The sequence below is a fragment of the Oncorhynchus gorbuscha genome, linkage group LG22 (genome assembly GCF_021184085.1).
Source record: "Oncorhynchus gorbuscha isolate QuinsamMale2020 ecotype Even-year linkage group LG22, OgorEven_v1.0, whole genome shotgun sequence".
Lineage (NCBI taxonomy): Eukaryota > Metazoa > Chordata > Actinopteri > Salmoniformes > Salmonidae > Oncorhynchus > Oncorhynchus gorbuscha.
In genome coordinates, this window is record NC_060194.1 from 24,225,650 (window position 1) to 24,249,779 (window position 24,130).

At 45.7% G+C, this 24,130-nt stretch overlaps 1 protein-coding gene across 6 annotated transcripts in view; it reads left to right on the plus strand.

The window, feature by feature from the left end:
- The window catches only part of LOC124009375 (microtubule-associated protein 4-like), an 85,362-nt gene that overhangs the window by 9,885 nt on the left and 51,347 nt on the right, over positions 1-24,130 (plus strand). For all 6 annotated transcript variants that reach the window (XM_046321157.1, XM_046321156.1, XM_046321155.1 and 3 more), the window contains exon 2: positions 7,982-8,160. In XM_046321157.1, the coding sequence (XP_046177113.1) occupies positions 7,986-8,160 (175 nt within the window). In that variant the 5' untranslated portion in view covers positions 7,982-7,985. The remainder of the gene's footprint in view (positions 1-7,981; positions 8,161-24,130) is intronic.

Sequence of the window (24,130 nt, forward strand, 5' to 3'; positions counted from 1 at the left end):
ACTCTAATCAGGGGAAAGGATCGGGAACAGGTGTGGGAAGACTAAATGATGATTAGGGGAATAGGAACAGCTGGGAGCAGGAACGGAACGATAGAGAGAGGAGAGAGAGGGAGGGGGAGAGAGAGGGATAGAAAAAGGGAACGAACCTAATAAGACCAGCAGGGGGAAACGAACAGAAGGAAAAGCAAAATGACAAGATGATATAAGACAAAACATGACAGTACCCCCACTCACCGAGCGCCTCCTGGCGCTCTCGAGGAGGAACACTGGCGGCAACGGAGGAAATCATAGATCAAACGGTCCAGCACGTCCCGAGAAAGAACCCAACTCCTCTCCTCAGGACCGTAACGAAAAACGATAAAAAGGGAAACTAGGGTACTACTCTAAAAAAAAAATGAGAACTAGGGACAGACTGAGACACAGCAAGGGCAGGAACAAGAACAGGAGAGATGCGATGGCAGGGAACAGACTGAGACCCAGCAAGACCAGGAGCAGAAGCAGAAAAAAATTACCAGACTTCTTCTGCGCGCAGTCTGAACACGCAGCCACGAAACGGCGCGTGTCACGCTCCTGAGTCGGCCACCAAAAGCGCTGGCGAATAGACGCAAGAGTGCCTCGAACACCGGGATGACCAGCTAACTTGGCAGAGTGAGCCCACTGAAGAACAGCCAGACGAGTGGAAACAGGAACGAAAAGGAGGTTACTAGGACAAGCGCGCGGCGACGCAGTGTGCGTGAGTGCTTGCTTAACCTGTCTTTCAATTCCCCAGACTGTCAACCCGACAACACGCCCATAAGGAAGAATCCCCTCGAGATCAGTAGAAGCCACAGAAGAACTAAACAGACGGGATAAGGCATCAGGCTTGGTGTTCTTGCTACCCGGACGGTAAGAAATCACAAACTCGAAACGAGCGAAAAACAACGCCCAACGAGCTTGACGGGCATTAAGTCGTTTGGCAGAACGGATGTACTCAAGGTTCTTATGGTCTGTCCAAACGACAAAAGGAACGGTCGCCCCTCCAACCACTGTCGCCATTCGCCTAGGGCTAAGCGGATGGCGAGCAGTTCACGGTTACCCACATCATAGTTGCGCTCAGATGGCGACAGGCGATGAGAAAAATAAGCGCAAGGATGAACCTTATCGTCAGACTGGAAGCGCTGGGATAGAATGGCTCCCACGCCTACCTCTGAAGCGTCAACCTCGACAATGAATTGTCTAGTGACGTCAGGAGTAACGAGGATAGGAGCGGACGTAAAACGTTCTTTTAGAAGATCAAAAGCTCCCTGGGCGGAACCGGACCACTTAAAACACGTCTTGACAGAAGTAAGAGCTGTGAGAGGGGCAGCAACTTGACCGAAATTACGAATGAAACGCCGATAGAAATTAGCGAAACCTAAAAAGCGCTGCAACTCGACACGTGACCTTGGAACGGGCCAATCACTGACAGCTTGGACCTTAGCGGAATCCATCTGAATGCCTTCAGCGGAAATAACGGAACCGAGAAAAGTAACGGAGGAGACATGAAAAGAGCACTTCTCAGCCTTTACGTAGAGACAATTCTCTAAAAGGCGCTGTAGAACACGTCGAACGTGCTGAACATGAATCTCGAGTGACGGAGAAAAATCAGGATATCGTCAAGATAGACAAAAACAAAAATGTTCAGCATGTCTCTCAGAACATCATTAACTAATGCCTGAAAAACAGCTGGCGCATTGGCGAGACCGAACGGCAGAACCCGGTACTCAAAATGCCCTAACGGAGTGTTAAACGTCGTTTTCCACTCGTCCCCCTCTCTGATGCGCACGAGATGGTAAGCGTTACGAAGGTCCAACTTAGTAAAGCACCTGGCTCCCTGCAGAATCTCGAAGACTGATGACATAAGGGAAGCGGATAACGATTCTTAACCGTTATGTCATTCAGCCCTCGATAATCCACGCAGGGGCGCAGAGTACCGTCCTTCTTCTTAACAAAAAGAACCCCGCCCCGGCCGGAGAAGAAGAAGGCACTATGGTACCGGCGTCAAGAGACACAGACAAATAATCCTCGAGAGCCTTACGTTCGGGAGCCGACAGAGAGTATAGTCTACCTCGAGGAGGAGTGGTCCCCGGAAGGAGATCAATACTACAATCATACGACCGGTGAGGAGGAAGGGAGTTGGCTCGGGACCGACTGAAGACCGTGCGCAGATCATGATATTCCTCCGGCACTCCTGTCAAATCGCCAGGTTCCTCCTGGGAAGTAGGGACAGAAGAAACGGGAGGGATGGCAGACATTAAACACTTCACATGACAAGAAACGTTCCAGGATAGGATAGAATTACTAGACCAATTAATAGAAGGATTATGACATACTAGCCAGGGATGACCCAAAACAACAGGTGTAAACGGTGAACGGAAAATCAAAAAGAAATAGTCTCACTGTGGTTACCAGATACTGTGAGGGTTAAAGGTAGTGTCTCAAATCTGATACTGGGAAGATGACTACCATCTAAGGCAAACATGGGCGTAGGCTTGTCTAACGGTCTGAAAGGAATGTTATGTTTCCGAACCCATGCTTCGTCCATGAAACAACCCTCAGCCCCAGAGTCAATCAAGGCACTGCATGTAGCACCCGAACCGGTCCAGCGTAGATGGACCGACATAGTAGTACAAGATCTAGATGAAGAGACCAGAGTAGTAGCGCTCACCAGTAGCCCTCCGCTTACTGATGGGCTCTGGCCTCTTACTGGACATGAATTAACAAAATGTCCAGCAACTCCGCAATAGAGGCACAGGCGGTTGGTGATCCTCCGTTCCCTCTCCTTAGTCGAGATGCGAATCCCTCCCAGCTGCATGGGCTCAGTCTCAAAGCCAGAGGAGGGAGATGGTTGCGATGCGGAGCAGGGAAACACCGTTGATGCGAGCTCTCTTCCACGAGCCCGGTGACGAAGATCTACCCGTCGTTCTATGCGGATGGCGAGAGCAATCAAAGAGTCCACATCTGATGGAACCTCCCGGGAGAGAATCTCATCCTTAACCACTGCGTGGAGTCCCTCCAGAAAACGAGCGAGCAGCGCCGGCTCGTTCCACTCACTAGAGGCAGCAAGAGTGCGAAACTCAATAGAATAATCCGTTATGGACCGTTCACCTTGGCATAAGGAAGCCAGGGCCCTAGAAGCCTCCCTACCAAAAACTGAACGGTCAAAAACCCGAATCATCTCCTCTTTAAAGTTCTGGAACTTGTTAGAGCAATCAGCCCTTGCCTCCCAGATAGCTGTGCCCCATTCTCGAGCCCGGCCAGTAAGGAGTGAAATGACGTAAGCAACCCGAGCTCTCTCTCTAGAGTATGTGTTGGGTTGGAGAGAGAACACAATCTCACACTGCGTGAGAAAGGAGCGGCACTCAGTGGGCTGCCCGGAGTAGCAAGGTGGGTTATTAACCCTAGGTTCTGGAGGCTCGGCAGGCCAGGAAGTAACAGGTGGCACGAGACGTAGACTCTGGAACTGTCCAGAGAGGTCGGAAACCTGAGCGGCCAGGTTCTCCACGGCATGGCGAGCAGCAGACAATTCCTGCTCGTGTCTGCCGAGCATGGCTCCTTGGATCTCGACGGCAGTGTAACGAGCGTCTGAAGTCGCTGGGTCCATTACTTGGTCGGTTCCTTCTGTCATGCAGGTGAAAGAGGACCCAAGAGCGACTTAACAGAAACAGAGTTTATTTAAGTCCAAACAGGGAATAACAGAAATCCTCTAGTCTGTAGAGGGGAATAACTGGAGAAGCGGCCACAGACTGCAGGTCGCTTCGGGTAGGCGCAGGCCGTAGTAGACAGAGACACCTGCTCACACGCAGCATCTGATGAAGGCAAAAAACACGACAGGACAGGGCGAAACACAATCACAGCATGGTGAATACAAAACAAGGAACCGACGGGACAGGAACGGAACACAAAGGAATAAATAGGGACTCTAATCAGGGGAAAGGATCGGGAACAGGTGTGGGAAGACTAAATGATGATTAGGGGAATAGGAACAGCTGGGAGCAGGAACGGAACGATAGAGAGAGGAGAGAGAGGGAGGGGGAGAGAGAGGGATAGAAAAAGGGAACGAACCTAATAAGACCAGCAGGGGGAAACGAACAGAAGGAAAAGCAAAATGACAAGATGATATAAGACAAAACATGACAAAGACAGCCTAATTGATTGAATGGGGCCTTAAAGACAGCCTTATTGATTGAATGGGGCCTTAAAGACAGCCTTATTGATTGAATGGGGATCAGAGAACATAAAGGATTGAAGAGAAGACTGATATGGTAAGCAGAACTTTTAACGGAAGAGGGGTATAACATGAAATACAGCAGAGTAGATTCATATTTGGAGGTGGAGATTTTAAAAGCCTTTTATATTAAATGAAATTAACTTTAATATAGACCACATGCAAAATTCAATAAATCTAGTGATTTATCAGTCCCTCACTTTATGGTCAACCATGTTACGTCAACCCTGTTACGTGAACTGAACTGAACTTTTAATATGATGAAACTATTTCTTTTCAAAAGTTATTTTCAAAAGAAACATTGAACATCTAATAGTCAAATCATAGTGTAAAAGCAGGTGCAGAGCTGGGTATAGTCTTTTTGTCACATTTCTGGTGTTTAGTGGTGTAAAACTGAAAGGATTGAGCATAACACGTCAACTCTGTTACCCATAGATAGACAGGCTGGAAATGTTTTAACAATTTCTGGTGTTTTGTGGTGTAAAACTGAAAGGATTGAGCATAACACGTCAACTCTGTTAACCATAGATAGACAGGCTGGAAATGTTTTAACAATTTCTGGTGTTTTGTGGTGTAAAACTGAAAGGATTGAGCATAACACGTCAACTCTGTTACCCATAGATAGACAGGCTGGAAATGTTTTAACAATTTCTGGTGTTTTGTGGTGTAAAACTGAAAGGATTGAGCATAACACGTCAACTCTGTTACCCATAGATAGACAGGCTGGAAATGTTTTAACAATTTCTGGTGTTTTGTGGTGTAAAACTGAAAGGATTGAGCATAACACGTCAACTCTGTTACCCATAGAAAGACAGGCTGGAAATGTTTTAACAATTTACTTTGTTTTGTGAAGCTCCTCCCTGTTACAGACTACTAGTTTCCATTCTTCCTCTCACAAGGGAATGTTTGGCTGATTTAAGATGAAATCGTCAATGCTGTTACTGTCAAACCTGTTACATTATTTGGCACTTAGTAGGCACTTACTGAACTCTGAACTCTTTAACCTCTTTATTACAGAATGTTAAAACTTGTGAAACATTTTATTTTTCAAAGTTACACTACCCAAAAAGTACTCAGTTGATGGAGCGACACAGGGACATTAATTTGATGTTTGTATGCATCTTTCCTACATTGGATGGATGCACAAACGCTGAGCTGTGATTTAGCTATTTTATTAACTGCTGTGGTCCTGCCTGAATGCGTGCTTGTTTGCCGCGTTTTGACAGTGAATTTTGACGAGGTTTATGTGTGTCACGCAGTATTTTCTCTCTCCTAGGAGCTGCTACAAAGTGTGTCAATGTAGTGATCTGACTATTCCTACTGTACTCAGTGTGGCTGCTCCTAAAACAATGGGGCACAGTTTCAACCATGGCCAACAAACACTGTACATACTCAAATCTGCAGGCTGGTGCACAATAGCAGCACGGAGATACTTGTTTGAGTGTGTTTGTGTGTGCCTGTGTGTTTGTGTAGTGTCCGGACAGTGATCGCTTGTTCATGTGTGAAGGAAGAGAGCGTGATGAGTGGAGGGGACGGAGGAAAAAAGGATGGAGATGTGGGTGTGCATGTCTATCTGTGTGTCCGTGAGTGTGAGGAGTTCCACTGATAGACCATTTGTGTAGAGCAGCTCTCAACGTATGTATTAGTTTCGCTGTCTTTCTCACAAAGATAAACTCATTATGAGGAGTAAATGGTGCATTGTGAAGAGAGGAGAATGTCCTCCCTCTTTAAAGCGAGCTTGGAAGCTTCTATCCCCTACTGCACTGTAGCGCAGGGCTGGATCACGTAAGGCAAAGAAAAGCATGCGGTTTTGCAACAAAGTAGCAATAGCTACTCACTTTTACAATAATTTGAAATGATAATCCAGGGTAATTCATTAAATGAATAACTTCCACGGTTTAGACAGTGAACCGTTCAGGTTCCTTGCATAGGCGTAGTGAGTACTCCATTCATTGGTTACTGTATGTGTTCAGTACACCCAAATGGCTCTCTCTGCCTTTTGGAACACAGTGGTGGGGTTCCAGGTCATCTTTATTGCACTGCTCAGGCTATCAGATCTAACAGCAGCTGGAAACCACTTTCATATGATAGCATATTGCAGTCTTCTGCACAGCGCCAAAAAGGATGCCCTGGAACGTGGCCAGTAACTGGCTTTGATTACACAGCTGCTGGTCGGAACCACCTCTCTCAAAGGGAAGCGCTCTGGAACGACACCTGATGCCTCACCTGGTGCAGGTTAACGACTGAACATGTCTTATTAGTCTCAGGTGTGTGTCTGCTCTTATCTCAGACAGCGTCTCACTCTTACAACTCCACCTCAACCATGCTGATTTCATTACGATTACAACACTCTCGTCCAGGAAGTCTAATTTCCAGGTTCATCGGAACACTGACACCCTTTTATATCAAACGAGGAACACTCTTCCATGCATGTGGTTCACACAGAGTTTGATGCTGTTACTCACCTGAAGTGTTTATAATTGACCCATTTACTACAGTGTTGTGACCCAGGGATATATTAGTCATCAGTGAATGATGTTATATGCTGTCAAACCAGTGGAAATATGACTACCCAATTTATGTCAACATCAAGTAATATCTGTGTGATATCTTTGCAACTATATATCAATAATGCAACACAAATAACGCAACACTTTCAGTGTTGCATAATTGTTGTTACTGTACCAAAAATAAGATAGAATATGTCTCCAACCATGAAAAGGCCAAATATTGGTTTATTGGTAGGACCAGATGGCCGACGATAAAACACACACAGACACACATATAGCAGAGAGGAGCAGTGATATCTTATGAAAATAACTAAAGAAGCCAAACTGAGCTTGGCCCCACTAAGTGACTGACTGACTAACTGACTTGCCTAGTTAAATAAAGGTAAAAAAAAAAAAAAAGAATTTAAAAAAAAGTGAGCTGCATGGCACTGCAGCAAACTTTCATAATAGTGGCACATGAAGGAGGCAATGCTAGCTGTGAGAGGAGAGAGCAGAGCATGACTCTGTCAGTAGCTGATCACTACGGGGGTCTTTACTTAACAGGCAGATAGTGCCCTGTGAGAAATTAGAGCAATGCAAAAACCACAGCATGACAACTTGTCTGTTGGCCTGAATTAGGCCTAGTTTATAATGTGTTCTGCAGTGGTGGTGGGTACTAATGTAGGGTCAGGACAGCTAGCTGCAGTGGGGGAAAGAGGATGTGGGAGAGACGGCAGGAGGAGACTGTCCCCGATTATGGTGACATCGTTCATTAATATCTTTTACGGTTCCAGACATTTTTTTATTTTACATGGACTCTGTTCTGGTCTCTTCCCAGAGCCACTGTGTCTAGTTTAACGACATGTAGACCCATGAGTTTTGGCTAGCAATAACCCAGTCTTATGTCAAACCCTGTTCTTATTGTGGGCTGGGGGATGGTGTCTGTCAGCTCGGCTATATCCCCCACTGGGAGATGACCTTTTGGCCTAAATACCCCCCCATGTTAAAGAGGCAGTGGTTTGTCTGCTGCTGGATTTAGTAGGGTGCACATATGGTGACAACCATTAGCCAAGATCAGCCATCAATATGAACTTTGATTGGTGGGCCTGAAAACAAGCATGCAGTTGTGGAGGAATGCAGTATTGGTTTACCAAGAAATATTGTACTGATGGATGATGATAATAATGTGTATGATGATGATGCTGATGACCTGTGACCTCTAACCTCTGTGGTCTCTCCCTTTCAGGATAATGGACCTAAGCTTGCATGACGCACTCACGGACGGGGCGCCTAAATCAGGACCGGACAGCCTGGTGAGGAGGGACTTCATGGCCTCCCTTGAGAAAGAAACTTTTGATGACAAAGTGGGCGAGACTGTAGGAAAGACTGACTACCGCCCTCTGCTGGACGGAAAGGATGGGAAAGGTAAGCTGGGATGCAGGATGCAGACTTTGTGATATTGGGAAAACCCATAGAGAATTGGGGCAGCAGAGACAATCCAGTGAGAGGATTTTGCTGGTTGTTTTACTCAGTAAAGGCAAACATTGTGATGTATAGCTGGATGGCAGCTGCTTGCCTTACAGCTGAAATCCCTTCCCCCAATGTTATCCTTTGTATCTATGCAGATTATCCATATCTCATGTAAGCATACAAAATAACATACACATATGCTATTTATATATAGCATATACAGTACTCTGTGTGTACAGTATAGTATGTGTATTGTGTAAGTGAATGTGTTGAATCATGGAGAGAGCGGAGACCTAAGGGACAGAGGAACCAGGCCAGACAATGTTCAGGAACAGAACCACTCCCATCCAGCTCCTGCTATTTACTCTGCTCTCTTCCTGCCACAGCTCAGGCTGCATGAATACTGTCTGATTTTAAACAAGTATGTGTGTGTGTGTGTGTGTGTGTGTGTGTGTGTGTGTGTGTGTGTGTGTGTGTGTGTGTGTGTGTGTGTGTGTGTGTGTGTGTGTGTGTGTGTGTGTGTGTAGGGACAATGTCTATATACAGTGCATTCGGAAAGTATTCAGACCCCTTGACTTTCCCCACATTTTGTTAAATTACAGCCATATTCTAAAATGGATGAAATCAAATCTACACACAATACCACATAATAACAATGCGAAAACTTTTTTTTATTTTTGTATTATTATAAGTTTATTAAAACTAAAAACAGAAATACCTTATTTACATAAGTATTAAGACAATTTGGCTATGAGACTCCAAATTGAGCTCCGGTGCAACTTGTTTCCATTGATCATCCTTGAGCTGTTTCTACAACTTGATTGGAGTCCACTTGTGGTAAATTCTATTGATTAGACATGATTTGGAAAGGCACACACCTGTCTATTTAAGGTTCCATAGTTGAGAGTGCATGTTAGAGCAAAATTTTACATTTACATTTAAGTCATTTAGCAGATGCTCTTATCCAGAGCGACTTACAAATTGGTGCATTCACCTTATGACATCCAGTGGAAACAGCCACTTTACAATAGTGCATCTAAATATTTTAAGGGGGGGGTGAGAAGGATTACTTTATCCTATCTTAGGTATTCCTTAAAAAGGTGGGGTTTCAGGTGTCACCGGAAGGTGGTGATTGACTCCGCTGTCCTGGCGTCGTGAGGGAGTTTGTTCCACCATTGGGGAGCCAGAGCAGCGAACAGTTTTGACTGGGCTGAGCGGGAACTGAACTTCCTCAGTGGTAGGGAGGAAATCCAAGCCATGAGGTCAAAAGAATTGTCCGAGGAGCTCTGAGACAGGATTATGTTGAGGAACAGATCTGGAGAAGGGTACCAAAACATTTCTTTGGCATTAAAGGTCCACAAGAACACAGTGGCCTTCAGCATTCTTAAATTGAAGAAGTTTGTACTGACTCTAAAGGGTCTGAATACTTATCTAAATTTGATATTTCAGTTTTTTGTTTTTAATAGATTTCTGTACCTGTTTTTTCTTTGTAATCATTGTGATATTTTGTGTAGATTGATAAGAGAAAAAAACATTTAATACATTTTAGAATAAGGCTGTAACTTTACAATATGTAGAAAAAGTCAAGGGGTCTGAATACTTTCCGAATGCATTGTAAAAACGAGTCATAACAGTCATTGGGATCTCTGTGATTCAGTGGTAATGTGCACTGATGTTATTATGATTGGGTTTTTCCTGAACTTCTTGGGTGGCAACTTCCCCCTGAATCACGGAGAGAGAAAAAATGGCTACTGGAAAAGTCCTGTGTTTGTTTCCCTCTGCCAAGAAAGTACTTCACAGTTCATGAGAACTGTCATGAGCATGAGGGGAAATTCACTCCTTTGGGCCATACCGTCACTGTTGTTCACCCTCAAATTTAGTTGTTTATTGTGAAGTATGGGGATAGCTGAATTATCCGCTTTTGGCTATGTTGGATGGCAATTGGTCTTTTAGCCCCAGAGTAAAATAGCTCATTTGCACAGAAATAACAACAGAGAAACTGAGAAAAAAAATGTAAGAACAAAAAGTTCAGTGAATGAAGATTCTGTTTTATAGCTATACATTTGGACAACGCTGCTTCTCACAGTAACAGTATAAGAACCAAATATGACAGAATATGATAAAGCTCATATGTACAGTGATTAGTGGTCTGGTCTAAAAAATATCCAAATGGCCCAGGGCATTGATTGGGGACACTGCCCTGTGTAGGGTGCCGTCTTTCGGATGGGACGTTAAACGGGTGTCCTGACTCTCTGAGGTCATTAAAGATCCCATGGCACTTATCGTAAGAGTAGGGGTGTTAACCCCGGTGTCATGAGTCTCTGAGATCATTAAAGATCCCATGGCACTTATCGTAAGAGTAGGGGTGTTAACCCCAGTGTCCTGGCTAAATTCCCAATCCGGCCCTCAAACCATCACGGTCACCTATTAATCCCCAGGTTACAATTGGCTCATTCATCCCCTTCCTCTCCGCTGTAACTATTCCCCAGGTCGTTGCTGTAAATGAGAACGTGTTTTCAGTCAACTTACCTGGTAAAATAACGGATAAATAAAAAATAAATAAAAATAAAATCAATTAGTCTGCTCCACTCCAGATAGTATCCTTTCTCCCAGGCAGTTTTTCAGATCCAGCCCTCTAACCACAGACATGGTCTCATTATACCGCAGACTGACAGCACTCCCAGCGCCAAAAGCACTCATACTCTCTACCTCTCTGGAATGGGTCCTATGTGTAGCTGGTAGTCAGGCGCAGGACAGCAGATATGAGTAATCAACATACTTTTACTCAAAATGACAAATATACAAAGTAACAAATACACGCACACCATGACAGACCGAAAATACAATAAACAATCACTCACAAAAAAACATGGGGGAACAGAGGGTTAAATATTGAACAAGTAATTGTGGGATTGAAATCAGGTGTGTAAAACAAAGACAAACAAATGGAAAATGAAAAATGGATCAGCAGTGGCTAGAAGGACGGTGACGTTGACCGCCGATCGCTACCTGAACAAGCAGAGGGACCGACTTTGGCGCAAGTCGTGACACTCTCTCTTTCTTTACCTCTCTCTGGCTCCAGCCGCGTGCCAACACCGACATCGGGGACGACCCGGAGGACGAGGCGCAGGGCGATCCGGATGGAGACGGTGGAAATCCCGCAGCAACGAAGGGTCCAGGACGTCCTCCACCGGCACCCACCATCTCTCCTCTGGACCGTACCCCTCCCACTCCACGACGTACTGAGACCCCTCGCCCGACGCCTTGAGTCCAGGATAGCTCGAACAGCATACGCCGGGGCCCCCTCCATGTCCAGAGGGGGCAGAGGAACCTCCCGCACCTCAGCTTCCTGGAGTTGATCAGCCAACATCGGCCTAAGGAGAGACACATGAAATTAGGGATTAATACGATAATTTGGGGGAAGCTGTAACCTGTAGCATACCTCGTTCAGTCTCCTCTGGACTTTTAATGGCCCCACAAACCACAGACCCAGCTTCTGGCAGGGCAGGCGGAGGGGCAGGTTTCAGGTCGAGAGCCAGACCCGGTCCCCCGGTGCAAACACCGGGGCCTCGCTGCGGTGGCGGTCAGCGCCCTCTTTTTGCCCGTTGTAGGTGCACATTGGCGGCGTCCCAGGTCTCCTCCAAACGCTTGAACCATTCGTCCAACGCAGGAGCTTCGATCTGGCTCTTGATGCCACTGTGCCAGAACCAGCTGATATCCCAGTACGCACTGGAAAGGAGAGAGGTTAGTGGAGGAGTGGCGGAGTGAGTTTTGGGCCATCTCTGCCCAGGGGATGAACAGCGCCCACTCCCCCGGCCGGTCCTGGCAATATGACCGCAGAAACCTACCCACATCCTGGTTTATTCTCTCCACCTGCCCGTTACTCTCAGGGTGAAAACCAGAGGTGAGGCTGACCGAGACCCCCAGACGTTCCATGAATGCTCTCCAGACCCTGGACGTGAACTGGGGACCTCGATCAGAGACTATGTCTTCAGGAACCCCGTAGTGCCGGAAGACATGAGTGAACAGGGCCTCCGCAGTCTGTAGGGCCGTAGGGAGACCGGGCAAAGGGAGGAGACGGCAGGACTTAGAAAACCGATCTACAATGACCAGGATCGTGGTGTACCCCTGTGAGGGAGGAAGATCCGTCAGGATATCCCCTGACAGGTGTGACCACGGCCGTTGTGGAACGGGTAGGGGCTGTAATTTCCCTCTGGGCAGTTGCCTGGGAGCCTTGCAGTGGGCGCACACCGAGCAGGAGGAAACATAGACCCTCATGTACTTGGCCAAGGTGGGCCACCAGTACTTCCCACTAAGACAACGCACCGTCCGCCCGATGCCGTAATGACCAGAGGAGGGTGACGTATGGGCCCAATAGAACAAACGGTCGCAGACAGCAGACGGAACGTACAGGTGCCCAGCTGGACACTGGGGGGGGAGTGGGCTCTGTGCGTAACGCCCGCTCGATGTCCGCATCCAGCTCCCACACCACCGGTGCCACCAGGCAAGAGGCCGGAAGTATGGGAGTGTGATCCATGGACCACTCCTCTGTGTCATACATCCAGGATAGTGCATCTGCCTTAGCGTTCTGGGAACCTGGTCTGTAGGATAGGGTGAAAATAAAACGGGTAAAGAACATAGCCCACCTTGCCTGGCGAGGGTTCAGTCTCCTCACCTCCCAGATGTACTCCAGATTGCGGTGGTCAGTCCAGAAGAGAAAAGGGTGTTTAGCCCCCTCAAGCCAATGTCTCCTCGCCGACAAAGCCTTGACAAAAGCCAACAACTCCCGGTCCCCCACATCATAGTGCTGCTCCGCCGGGCTGAGCTTTTTCGAAAAGAATGCACAGGGGCAGAGCTTTGTTGGCTTGCCCAAGCGCTGAGAGAGCACGGCTCCTATCCCAGCCTCGGACGCGTCCACCTCCACTATGAACGCCAAAGAGGGATCCGAATGTGCCAGCACGGGAGCCCAGGTAAACAGAGCCTTCAGGTGACCAAAAGCCCTGTCCGCCTCAGCCGTACACTGCAGCCGCACCGGTCCTCCCTTCAACAGTGAGGTAATGGGAGCTGCTACCTGACCAAACCCCCGGGTAAACCTCCGGTAGTAGTTGACAAACCCCATAAACCGCTGCACTTCCTTTACCGTGGTGGGAGTAGGCCAATTACGCACGGCTGAAATGCGGTCACTCTCCATCTCCACCCCTGACGTGGAAATGCGGTACCCTAAGAAGGAGATGGACTGTTGGAAGAACAGACATTTCTCAGCCTTGGCGTATAGGTCATGCTTCAACAGTCGACCAAGGACCCTGCGCACAAGGGACACTTCATCACAAAAAATAAACTTGAGGAGGCAAGTGAAGTGGAGTATGTTTGAGAATGTATCCCTGCCCCAGGGATTCGGAGACATGTTTCCATAGCCACCGTCTCCTCCTGTACGAGGATACACGTGACTCCTGCGTCTACCAGGAGATTTATTGCACAATACCCCCGCCGATGAGGTGGTCATTTAGTCGCCCTCTTCTTACAGAAGGCGAGAGCCAAATCGGCATATTCTGAGGGGATGTGCAAGGTGGAGACCTGGTCTGGATTTTCCACCGTAGTCGCACCGATGGAAACCCCCACACACCTCCATGAGCAATCTCATGACCACCCCTTGAGAGCACTCTGTAGCCACGAAATAGTGGGGTCATGATAGGCCAACCAGGGTAAGCCCGGCACCACGGGAAATGCAGGACAATCAATAAGGAAGAGACTGATTCTCTCCTCATGACCCTCCTGCGTAACCATGTCAAGTGGAGCGGTGGTCTCCGTAATCAGCCCTGACCCTAATGGTCGACTATCTAGGGCGTGCACAGGGAAAGGCATATCCACAGGAACAAGGGGGATCCCTAAACTATGGGCAAATGAACGGTCAATAAAATTCCCAGCTGCACCTGAATCTACTAGTGCCTTATGCTGGGAATGCGGGGAAAACTCAGGAAATGAAATAAACACATACATGTGAGCAACAGGGTTGCCTGTTGCCTGAGGAACCCCTCCAGCACCGACCAGCAGTGTGCCCTCTACGGTCACAGATGGTGCAGGGAATGGCCCCTCCTCCGGTCGCCCTAAGTGCAGCACCTCCCAGCTCCATGGGCGTTGGAGCGGAGGTGCTGGGGGATGGAACTGACAGGTCCCGATCCGGACATCCGCGGGCAGGTTGTCCTGCCGGATGGACAGGTCCACCAGCTGGTCCAATGTGAGGGTGGTGTCTCTGCAACTCCCGACAGACGTCCTCCTGCAGACTGCACCTGTAGTGATCAATCAGGGCCCTGTCGTTCCATCCCGCGCTGGCGACCAGGGTCCGGAAGTCCAAGGCAAAATCCTGCGCGCTCCTCATCCCCTGCCTCAGGTGGAATAACTTCTATCATCCTCATTATGCAAGTGAACACTGCATAATGATCCAACGCTGCATCTCCCTCACACCATACGGCGTTGGCCCACTCCAGTGCTTTGTCTGAGAGGCAGGAGACGAGGGCGGACACACTCTCACGCCCCGAAGGAGCCGGGTGGACGGTCACCAGGTAGAGCTCCAGCTGTAGTAGAAACCCCTGGCATCCGGCAGCCGTCCCATCATACTCCCTCGGGAGCGCGATTCGAATCCCGCTAGAGGGGTGGACAGTGGGATCTGTCTCTCCAAATGACCCAAAGTCTGCAGCACGTGATCCATGGCAGTGCCCAAACGTTTCAACATGGTCGCATGGTGCTGAACGCGCTCCTCCACTGGAACAGGGAGGGCGTCTGCTCCTGCTGACTCCATTCTTCGGGTGAGTGATTCTGTAATGGGTCTTATGTGTAGCTGGTGTAGAGAGTTAGGCGCAGGACAGCAGATATGAGTAATCAACGTACTTTTTTACAAATACACGCACACCATGACATACCGAAAATACAATAAACAATCACTCACAAAAAAACATGGGGGAACAGAGGGTTAAATAATGAACAAGTAATTGTGGGATTGAAATCAGGTGTGTAAAACAAAGCCAAAACAAATGGAAAATTAAAAATGGATCAGTGGTGGCTAGAAGGCCGGTGACGTCGACCGCTGAACGAGGAGAGGGACTGACTTCGGCAGAAGTCGTGACACTCTCTTTCTCTACCTCTCTGCCTCCCCCTCTCTCTGTTTCTCCCTCTTCCCATCTAGCTGTCTATCCCAGTCTTTGTCCATCTCTCCCACACTCCCTCTCTCTCACTCCATCTCTCTCTTTGTCTCCCTCTCTCTCTCACTCCCTCTCTCTCTTTGTCTCCCCTCGCGTCCTGTCACTTCCAGAAGTGTCAGCCTGGAGACAGGGCAGCGTTAGCATAGCCCTTACTGGAGCAACATTACAGACTCAGCAGTGAACAAGTCAGGAAACAACAACGTCAATTAACACCAAGACCATTAACACCCAGGCTTCTTCTCTGACATCTTGGCAACAACGGTTGCATGTTAATTATCCTGCTCTAAAAACTATCAACATGTACAGGCATATTCAGTCAAAACAAATTATTAAGATTAGGGATGGATTAGAGAAGGTATTCTTTGACCTCTGAGGCTTTATGACCTTTATGTCAATCTGAAGTCATATACTGTTCTCCCAAGTCTTAGACTGTTCTCTCTGCTACCGCACGACAAGCAGTACCGGAGCGCCAGGTCTAGGACCAAAAGGCTCCTTAACAGCTTCTAACCCCAAGCCATAAGACTGCTGAACAACTAATCAAATGGCCACCCGGACTATTTACACTGACCCCCACCATTGACACCCCTCCCCTTTGTTTTTACTCTGCTGCTACTCACTGTTTATTATCTATGCATAGTCACTTTACAAATTACCTCGACTAACCTGTACCCCCGCACTTAGACTCAGTAACGGTACCCGCTGTATACAACCTCGTTAATGTTATGTAAACGTATTGTGTTACTTTTTGATTGATTAGATTTGATTTACTTTTTGTATATTTACTAAATATTTGATTAACTCTATTTCTTGAACTGCATTGTTTGTTAAGGGCTTGTAAGTAAGCAGTTCGCGGTAAGGTCTACCTGTTGTCTACCTGGTGCATGTGACAAATAAAAAATGGTTTTATTTGAAAAAATGTTCTTGATTGACACAGATGTCATTTTTCCCCACACAACCGCTTGATTTAATGATGTCTAATTAAGATCAACCAACATCATTAGGCTACGCTACAGCATGTGGTTTATTTCAGGAGGGCATGCAGAACACTGTGTACAGTGTAGCATGTTGACTAGTGCCAGCAGTGTGCTGCATGATAGGGGCTCAGGGCAGAGCATGTGACTACAGTAAGCTGGAACATCAATAGCAGAAGGAAACAGTGCGGGTGAGCTCATGAAAAAGACTCGTACACACAACACCGGTGTTGGCAGTGCAGATCCGTCTGTGTGCGGGGGTGCTGATGTCAGCATCTCCTCTGTACTGTATGTTGTGATTGATGCTTTTAGAGCAAGACCTCTGGACAACCAGTGTGTAGATCAAGGTTTGCCCAAGGAGAGCTTGGTGTACGTACTGTACATTATTCTTCTTGTTTAATACTCCACGTTCGTTCAATACTGTACTTTATCTAACTGATTTAGCTCCTGTTTGATGTCGTCACCATTCTTAGGTTGTCTGATTTGTGGAGTGACAATTCAACATGCCTTGTTCCTTGAACTGAAGCCACGCTACCTTGACATTGAAGTAGGAAAACATATATTTGTATGTAAAATGTCTGTGGAAAATACACACAGTAATAGACTAATATACTAACTTCTATCATCCTATCATGTCAGGATGTGCACCATCTTGTCTGCAGTGTTCAGAAGTATACTGGCCGTGGAGCCTCTTACAGCACCTGTGCTCCTTTTTCCTGTCATTGCCTGAGATTCAACCCATGTTTTTATTATGCAGTGCTTATCTTATACTGAACTCTCCTTGACCTACAGAATCTTCCCCACGCCCACTTCTCCCATCCCCCTATGTCCTTCAATCCCAAAGTCATTGGTTGGTTACTTTGGAGATTGTCATGTAGAAGTGGATCCTTTGATGTGGCTATCGCCTTCGTCTGTTTGTAGTAAAGATAAAGGATTGTTGATGCTCATCATGTCGAACAGCCAACCCAAAATGAGAGAAACCCGTACATGTACAGAGGAGGGAATTCAGAACAGCTCATCTCACTGTACACTATTCATATTTTCTTTCTGGGAAATTATGCTGTTTTCTCTTTTAGCTACACAAATAATCCCATAAGCGGTGAACAGATTTTTATGCAGCTGAAAGACGCCTATCGTGGTGAGGAGGCTGAAGCTGGGTAGGCCTGCCAAATGGTTGTGTGGTACTGGACAAGCTGAGTGCATATCAACCCCACAGGGACCGGCTGAGGCTGGGGCTGATTCCCTGTCAGGCGATAGAGGAGGACGAACTTTATCAGCTCTCTGGCCTCTTAGAAATTGCCCTCAAACAATTTCTTAGAAATGAGAAATAGCTCTCGAACAATGTCTTAGAAATGAGAAATAGTTCTCGAACAATGTCTTAGAAATGAGAAATAGTTCTCGAACAATGTCTTAGAAATGAGAAATAGTTCTCGAACAATGTCTTAGAAATGAGAAATTGTTCTCGAACAATGTCTTAGGTAAGCTAATTTCTATGTGTTATTTACCTACAGCCTATACCATAACAACTAGTATTTGCTAATTACTTGTGCATTCAATGTGGGTGTTAACTCATTAGTCACAGAACGGGCAGTAGGTATCCTAGTTGTTAGAGCATTGGGCCAGTAATCGAAAGGTTGCTGGTTCGAATACCTGAGCTGAGCAAGGCACTTAACCCTAATTTGCTCTAGGGGTGCCGTACTACTATGGCTGACCCTGTAAAACAAGACATTTTACTGCGCCTATCTGGTGTATGTGACAATAAAACATTGTGTGTTTACACATACCATATCAGTGGTCCATTAGCCGTCCATGGAGTGTGATCCTTCCCTCCTACGCACACATCCTTGTAAACCCCATTCACTTACCATGCTCACACATTTCAGTCACGTACAATGTATTTTGTCCTTTACTTCTCACAACCACAGGCTTATTCATTTACTTTTTAAACACAAATCATCAAACCCTTGCTTCACCTCCATTCTGCAGCTGCATGGGGGGGGGTCCTTACGTAAGTGCCTGCCTAGCAGACAGGCTGCTGTGCTGAAGGAGTGAGAGGGAAGGAAGGTCACTGTGACTCCTCCGGCAGAGTACAGAGGGAGCCATTGCACCCAGCATGACTCTGCAGTCTGTCTGGTCTGGACACTAACTGCCGCACGGCGCGTCTGCTTTTAGGATTTTTTTCTTCCTTTATTGTTATTATTGCTCCTGGGTCCTTGTGTCACAACAATATCTGTTTTTATTTTATCTCCCTGCCTGCAGTTTGGGTTCCCCCACTTTCAGAGATATGCATATTCAAGACAAGTAGCCTGTGGTGGTTGGCTCCTTCAGGGATGTCACATCTGAAACTGGAGAATTAAAACGCCCCAAACACATAATTTAGGTGTCCCTTTAAATTCATTTTGAACATAGCCTGGTCCATACTGAGAGGGGGAGCTGACGGGGGGTGCTGTTTTGAAGCCACCACGCCTCCATCTTGGCACTCCCCCACCTGTGTAAAAATATTTTGGAAGCTATAGAAATGCATTTATTAATGTCTACATTTGTTTTTGCCACGTTTATTCTATTTTATACAACGGGTGGGTCTAATCTTGAATGCTGATTGGTTAAAAGCACATTCCAGCCGGTGTCTATTCCCAAAGTGACCTCAAAATGCCTATTTCATTTGTTCCATCTGACTGCGCTGTCTCATCAGCTCAGCCAAGCAATTTATAGACATTATCTCACATTATTTTAGACTAACATTTTGTTTTCAATAGCGGAGGTTTGTATAAACCTTGCTGTCCATCTCTCTGACATTTGCAACACTGTTTCAGGATTCAAATTCGATCTCCAACTGTCCATAGTAATGAACGTGTCGGGAGTTGGTACGAGACAGAGACAGGCAGCGTAGCTCAACCAGTCAAAATTGTTATTTCTTACAAATTTTACTAGGCAAGTCAGTTAAGAACAAATTCTTATTTTCAATGACGGCCTAGGAACAGTGGGGTAACTGCCTGTTCAGGGGCAGAACGACAGATTTGTACCTTGTCAGCTCGGGGATTTGAACTTGCAACCTTTTGGTTACTAGTCCAACACTCTAACCACTAGGCTACCCTGCCACCCCCATGAATCAACTGGCATCATTTTTATGGATATATACAGTACCAGTCAAAGGTTTGAATACTTATTCCATGGTTTTTCCTTTACCACAGGCTACTTGTCTTGAATATGCATATCTCTGAAAGTGGGGGAACCCAAACTGCAGGCAGGGAGATAAAATAAAAACAGATATTGTTGTGACACAAGGACCCACTTTCCAGGGTTTTTCTTTATTTGTACTATTTTCTGCATTGTAGAATAATAGTGAAGGGGTGGCAGGTAGCCTAGTGGTTAGAGTTTTGGGCCAGCAACCAAAAAGGTTGCTGGTTCGAATCCCGAGCTGACAAGGTAAAAGTTTGTCGTTCTGCCCCTGAACAAGGCAGTTAACCCACTGTTTCCCAGTAGGCTGTCATTGTACAGTGAGGGAAAAACTATTTGATCCTCTGCTGATTTTGTACGTTTGCCCACTGACAAAGAAATGATCAGTCTATAATTTTAATGGTAGGTTTATTTGAACAGTGAGAGACAGAATAACAACAAAGAAATCCAGAAAAACGTATTTCAAAAATGTTATAAATTGATTCGCATTTTAATGAGGGAAATAAGTATTTGACACCTCTGCAAAACATGACTTACTACTTGGTGGCAAAACCCTTGTTGGCAATCACAGAGGTCAGACGTTTCTTGTAGTTGGCCACCAGGTTTGCACACATCTCAGAAGGAATTTTGTCCCACTCCTCTTTGCAGATCTTCTCCAAATCATTAAGGTTTCGAGGCTGACGTTTGGCAACTCGAACCTTCAGCTCCCTCCACAGATTTTCTATGGGATTAAGGTCTGGAGACTGGCTAGGCCTCTCCAGGACCTTAATGTGCTTCTTCTTGAGCCATTATTTTGTTGCCTTGGCCATGTGTTTTGGGTCATTGTCATGCTGGAATACCCATCCACGACCCATTTTCAATGCCCTGGCTGAGGGAAGGAGGTTCTCACCCAAGATTTGACGGTACCTGGCCCCGTCCATCATCCCTTTGATGCGTTGAAGTTGTCCTGTCCCCTTAGCAGAAAAACACCCCCAAAGCATAATGTTTCCACCTCCATGTTTGACGATGGGGATGATGTTCTTGGGGTCATAGATAGCATTCCTCCTCCTCCTCCAAACACGGCGAGTTGAGTTGATACCAAAGAGCTCCATTTTGGTCTCATCTGACCACAACACTTTCACCCAGTTGTCCACTGAATCATTCAGATGTTCATTGGCAAACTTCAGATGGGCATGTATATGTGCTTTCTTGAGCAGGGGAACCTTGCGGGCGCTGCAGGATTTCAGTCCTTCACGGCGTAGTATGTTACCAATTGTTTTCTTGGTGACTATGGTCCCAACTGCCTTTGACAAGATCCTCCCGTGTAGTTCTGGGCTGATTTCTCACCGTTCTCATGATCATTGCAACTCCACGAGGTGAGATCTTGCATGGAGCCCCAGGCCGAGGGAGATTGACAGTTCTTTTGTGTTTCTTCCTTTTGCGAATAATCGCACCAACTGTTGTCACCTCACCAAGCTGCTTGGCGATGGTCTTGTAGCCCATTCCAGCCTTGTGTAGGCCTACAATCTTGTCCCTGACATCCTTGGAGAGCTCTTTGGTCTTGGCCATGGTGGAGACTTTGGAATCCGATTGATTGATTGCTTCTGTGGACAGGTGTCTTTTATACAGGTAACAAGCTGCGATTAGGAGCACTCCCTTTAAGAGTGTGCTCCAAATCTCAGCTCGTTACCTGCATAAAAGACACCTGGGAGCCAGAAATCTTTCTGATTGAGAGAGGGTCAAATACTTATTTCCCTCATTAAAATGCAAATCAATTTTTAACATTTTTGACATGCGTTTTTCTGGATTTTTTTGTTGTTATTTTGTCTCTCACTGTTGAAATAAACCTACCATTAAAGTTATAGACTGAACAATTCTTTGTCAGTGGGCAAACGTACAAAATCAGCAGGGGATCAAATAAGTTTTTCCCTCACTATAAGTAAGAATTTGTTCTTATCTGACTTGCCTAGTTAAATAAAGGTTAACTGAAATAACTTATTATTACTATTAATATTATTTTAAACTATGAAATAACACATGGAATTATGTAGTAACCAAAAAAAGTGTTATATATGTAAATATATTTTAGATTTTAGATTCTTCAAAGTAGCCACTCTTTGCCTTGATGACAGCTTTGCACACTCTTGGTCTTGGCATTCTCTCAACCAGCTTCATGGGGTAGTCGGCTGGAATGCATTTCAATTAACATGTGTGCCTTGTTAATTTGTGATTTTTTATTCTTAATACATTTAAGCCAATTAGTTGTTTTGTGACAAGGTAGGAGTGGTATACAGAAGAGAGCCTATTTGGTAAAAGACCAAGTCCATATTATGTCAAGAACAGCTCAAATAAACAAAGAGAAACGAAAGACATGAATGTGAGTCAATCTGGAACATGTCAAGAACTTTTAAAGTTTCTTCAAGTGCAGTTGCAAAAACCATAAAGCGCTATGATTTTTATTTTATTTTTATTTAACCTTTATTTAACCAGGTAGGCTAGTTGAGAACAAGTTCTCATTTACAACTGCGACCTGGCCAAGATAAAGTATAGCAGTGTGAACAGATAACAGCACGGACTTACACATGGAGTAAACAATAGACAAGTCAATAACACAGTAGAAAAAAAGAAAGTCTATATACATTGTGTGCAAAAGGCATGAGGAGGTAGGCAACTAATTACAATTTAGCAGATTAACACTGGAGTGATAAATGATCAGATGGTCATGTGCAGGTAGAATTGCTTCTTCTGGGCAGTGCCAATATTGCCGACGGGTGGCTTTAATGCCTCTCATTGCCCAATACATAGCATCACCAACCCAGGGTTTATACACATCATTGACTACAACTCATGTAAAGCTAAACAATTTATAGTTAGCTGTGACTGAGCTCTGGCTGCAGTCTACTGTATTAGTTGTCTGATCAAATGTTTTGGTTTATTCTAAGACCCGTGTGTTATTGTTAGCCCAGGTTCAGTTGGTTCTATGCCATCTTCTGGGGAATAGGAAACTCTTTGCTCCTATGCCAGGGAAGTCTCTGCCATGTTTTGCGTGTCAGGACTGATGTCGGGTCAGACACTGTGCCAGCCCGGCCAGGGTGATGCTAGGGCGGTGGGGGTGTGGGTGTGGTTTTTGGACTGTGTTGGCACTTAAAGGGTTTTGAGGAGAGGCGGAAGTGCTGCATGGAACGTACCAAGAGGACCAACACCTTGATGGTCCCCAGAGGCTGCTGTTGCTGAGCAACCCTATGCACTGGGACTTACATCTTAATTCCCTGACTCTTTCGAATATGCTTATGTTATCATGAAAGTTGTGCACATATTTGACATTAGGACGAGTGTGTGTATTTCTCCTTGTTTTGTATGTCTCATTTCAGGACAGTATCTGACCCTACACACTGATATTATGGATAGGGTTGCAAAGGGAGGGTATATTACTTGAAACATTCAAAGTTTACCAGTAAACGACCACAATATTGGTATCTTTCAAGGATTTTATGTAATCTATCGAAAGACCCTTTGGGTACTTCAGATCATCACAGGTGACTGTAATTATCTCTGACCCTCTGTGTGGCCTTATCACATGTAAAATATATGAAATAATAAAATGCTTTTAAAATGTAAAAGAAATTATGACAAATCTGTAAAAACCTAAATACAAACCATCCACTTAGTGAATACCATTAGTGTTTAATATGAGGGTTTCAGTAGTAAATATACTTTTATTTATTTAACTGTCAGGTATTTGTTGTTAATATTTTGGTGTCAAACTGGTGGCAGTTGTAAAGAAAAGTCAATAGTTGCAGAGTTAATAGAAAATGTTCATTCATTAGGCTATTTTCTCTTTAATCGTATGGCCTATCTACTAGAAACTCATGGACAATATGGACACATATAAAACATTTATGTGATATATGAATAAATTTTCACAATTTATTCAAGTATAAATTACCAAAGCTACGATAGATTGCCATATATTTTCTGTTAAATACCAAAATTACTGAAGATTCACGTAACTTTGGTAAATTATCGGTAGCTTTGCAACCCTGGTTATGGATGACTTTGGGACTTTGGGATTTTTCTAATACCTGCTAAGTTGTGTCAATTCAAGCAGAAGAGGTCAGATTGATGTGCAATGATTTCTCTGGGGTTGAGTGTGTGAATGTATGCGGGGGGCTGACTGATTGGATCTAGCTGGTAAAGCAGCAGAGCCCTACAGGACTAAACACCAGCGAGTACAGTGAGTTCCCCTGGGCTTGAGCTGAGGATGTCAATCATTTATGACACAGACGGGTTGCCACCCGGAACCTAAGATACTCTCATCTGGTTAGTCGGTTGCGTAGCCGTAGTAACGGCCCACGGTCCTGTATTGTCCCCTGTCGTCACTGTCATCTCTCTGCTATGTTCTAGAGAGGGCTGTTTTTAGGGACAGCACCCTGAGAGGCATTCGAGTATAGCCTAGTCTAGGCCAGACATCAACTGACAATTTATACCAGGTGGGCTGTATTCAATGTGTTTGTCAGGTGTTGGAGGTGGAGTCCAAAACTCAACATTTCTGGAGTAGCCTATAGCTAAAATAACAACTTTGATCTTACTGCCGACATGAAA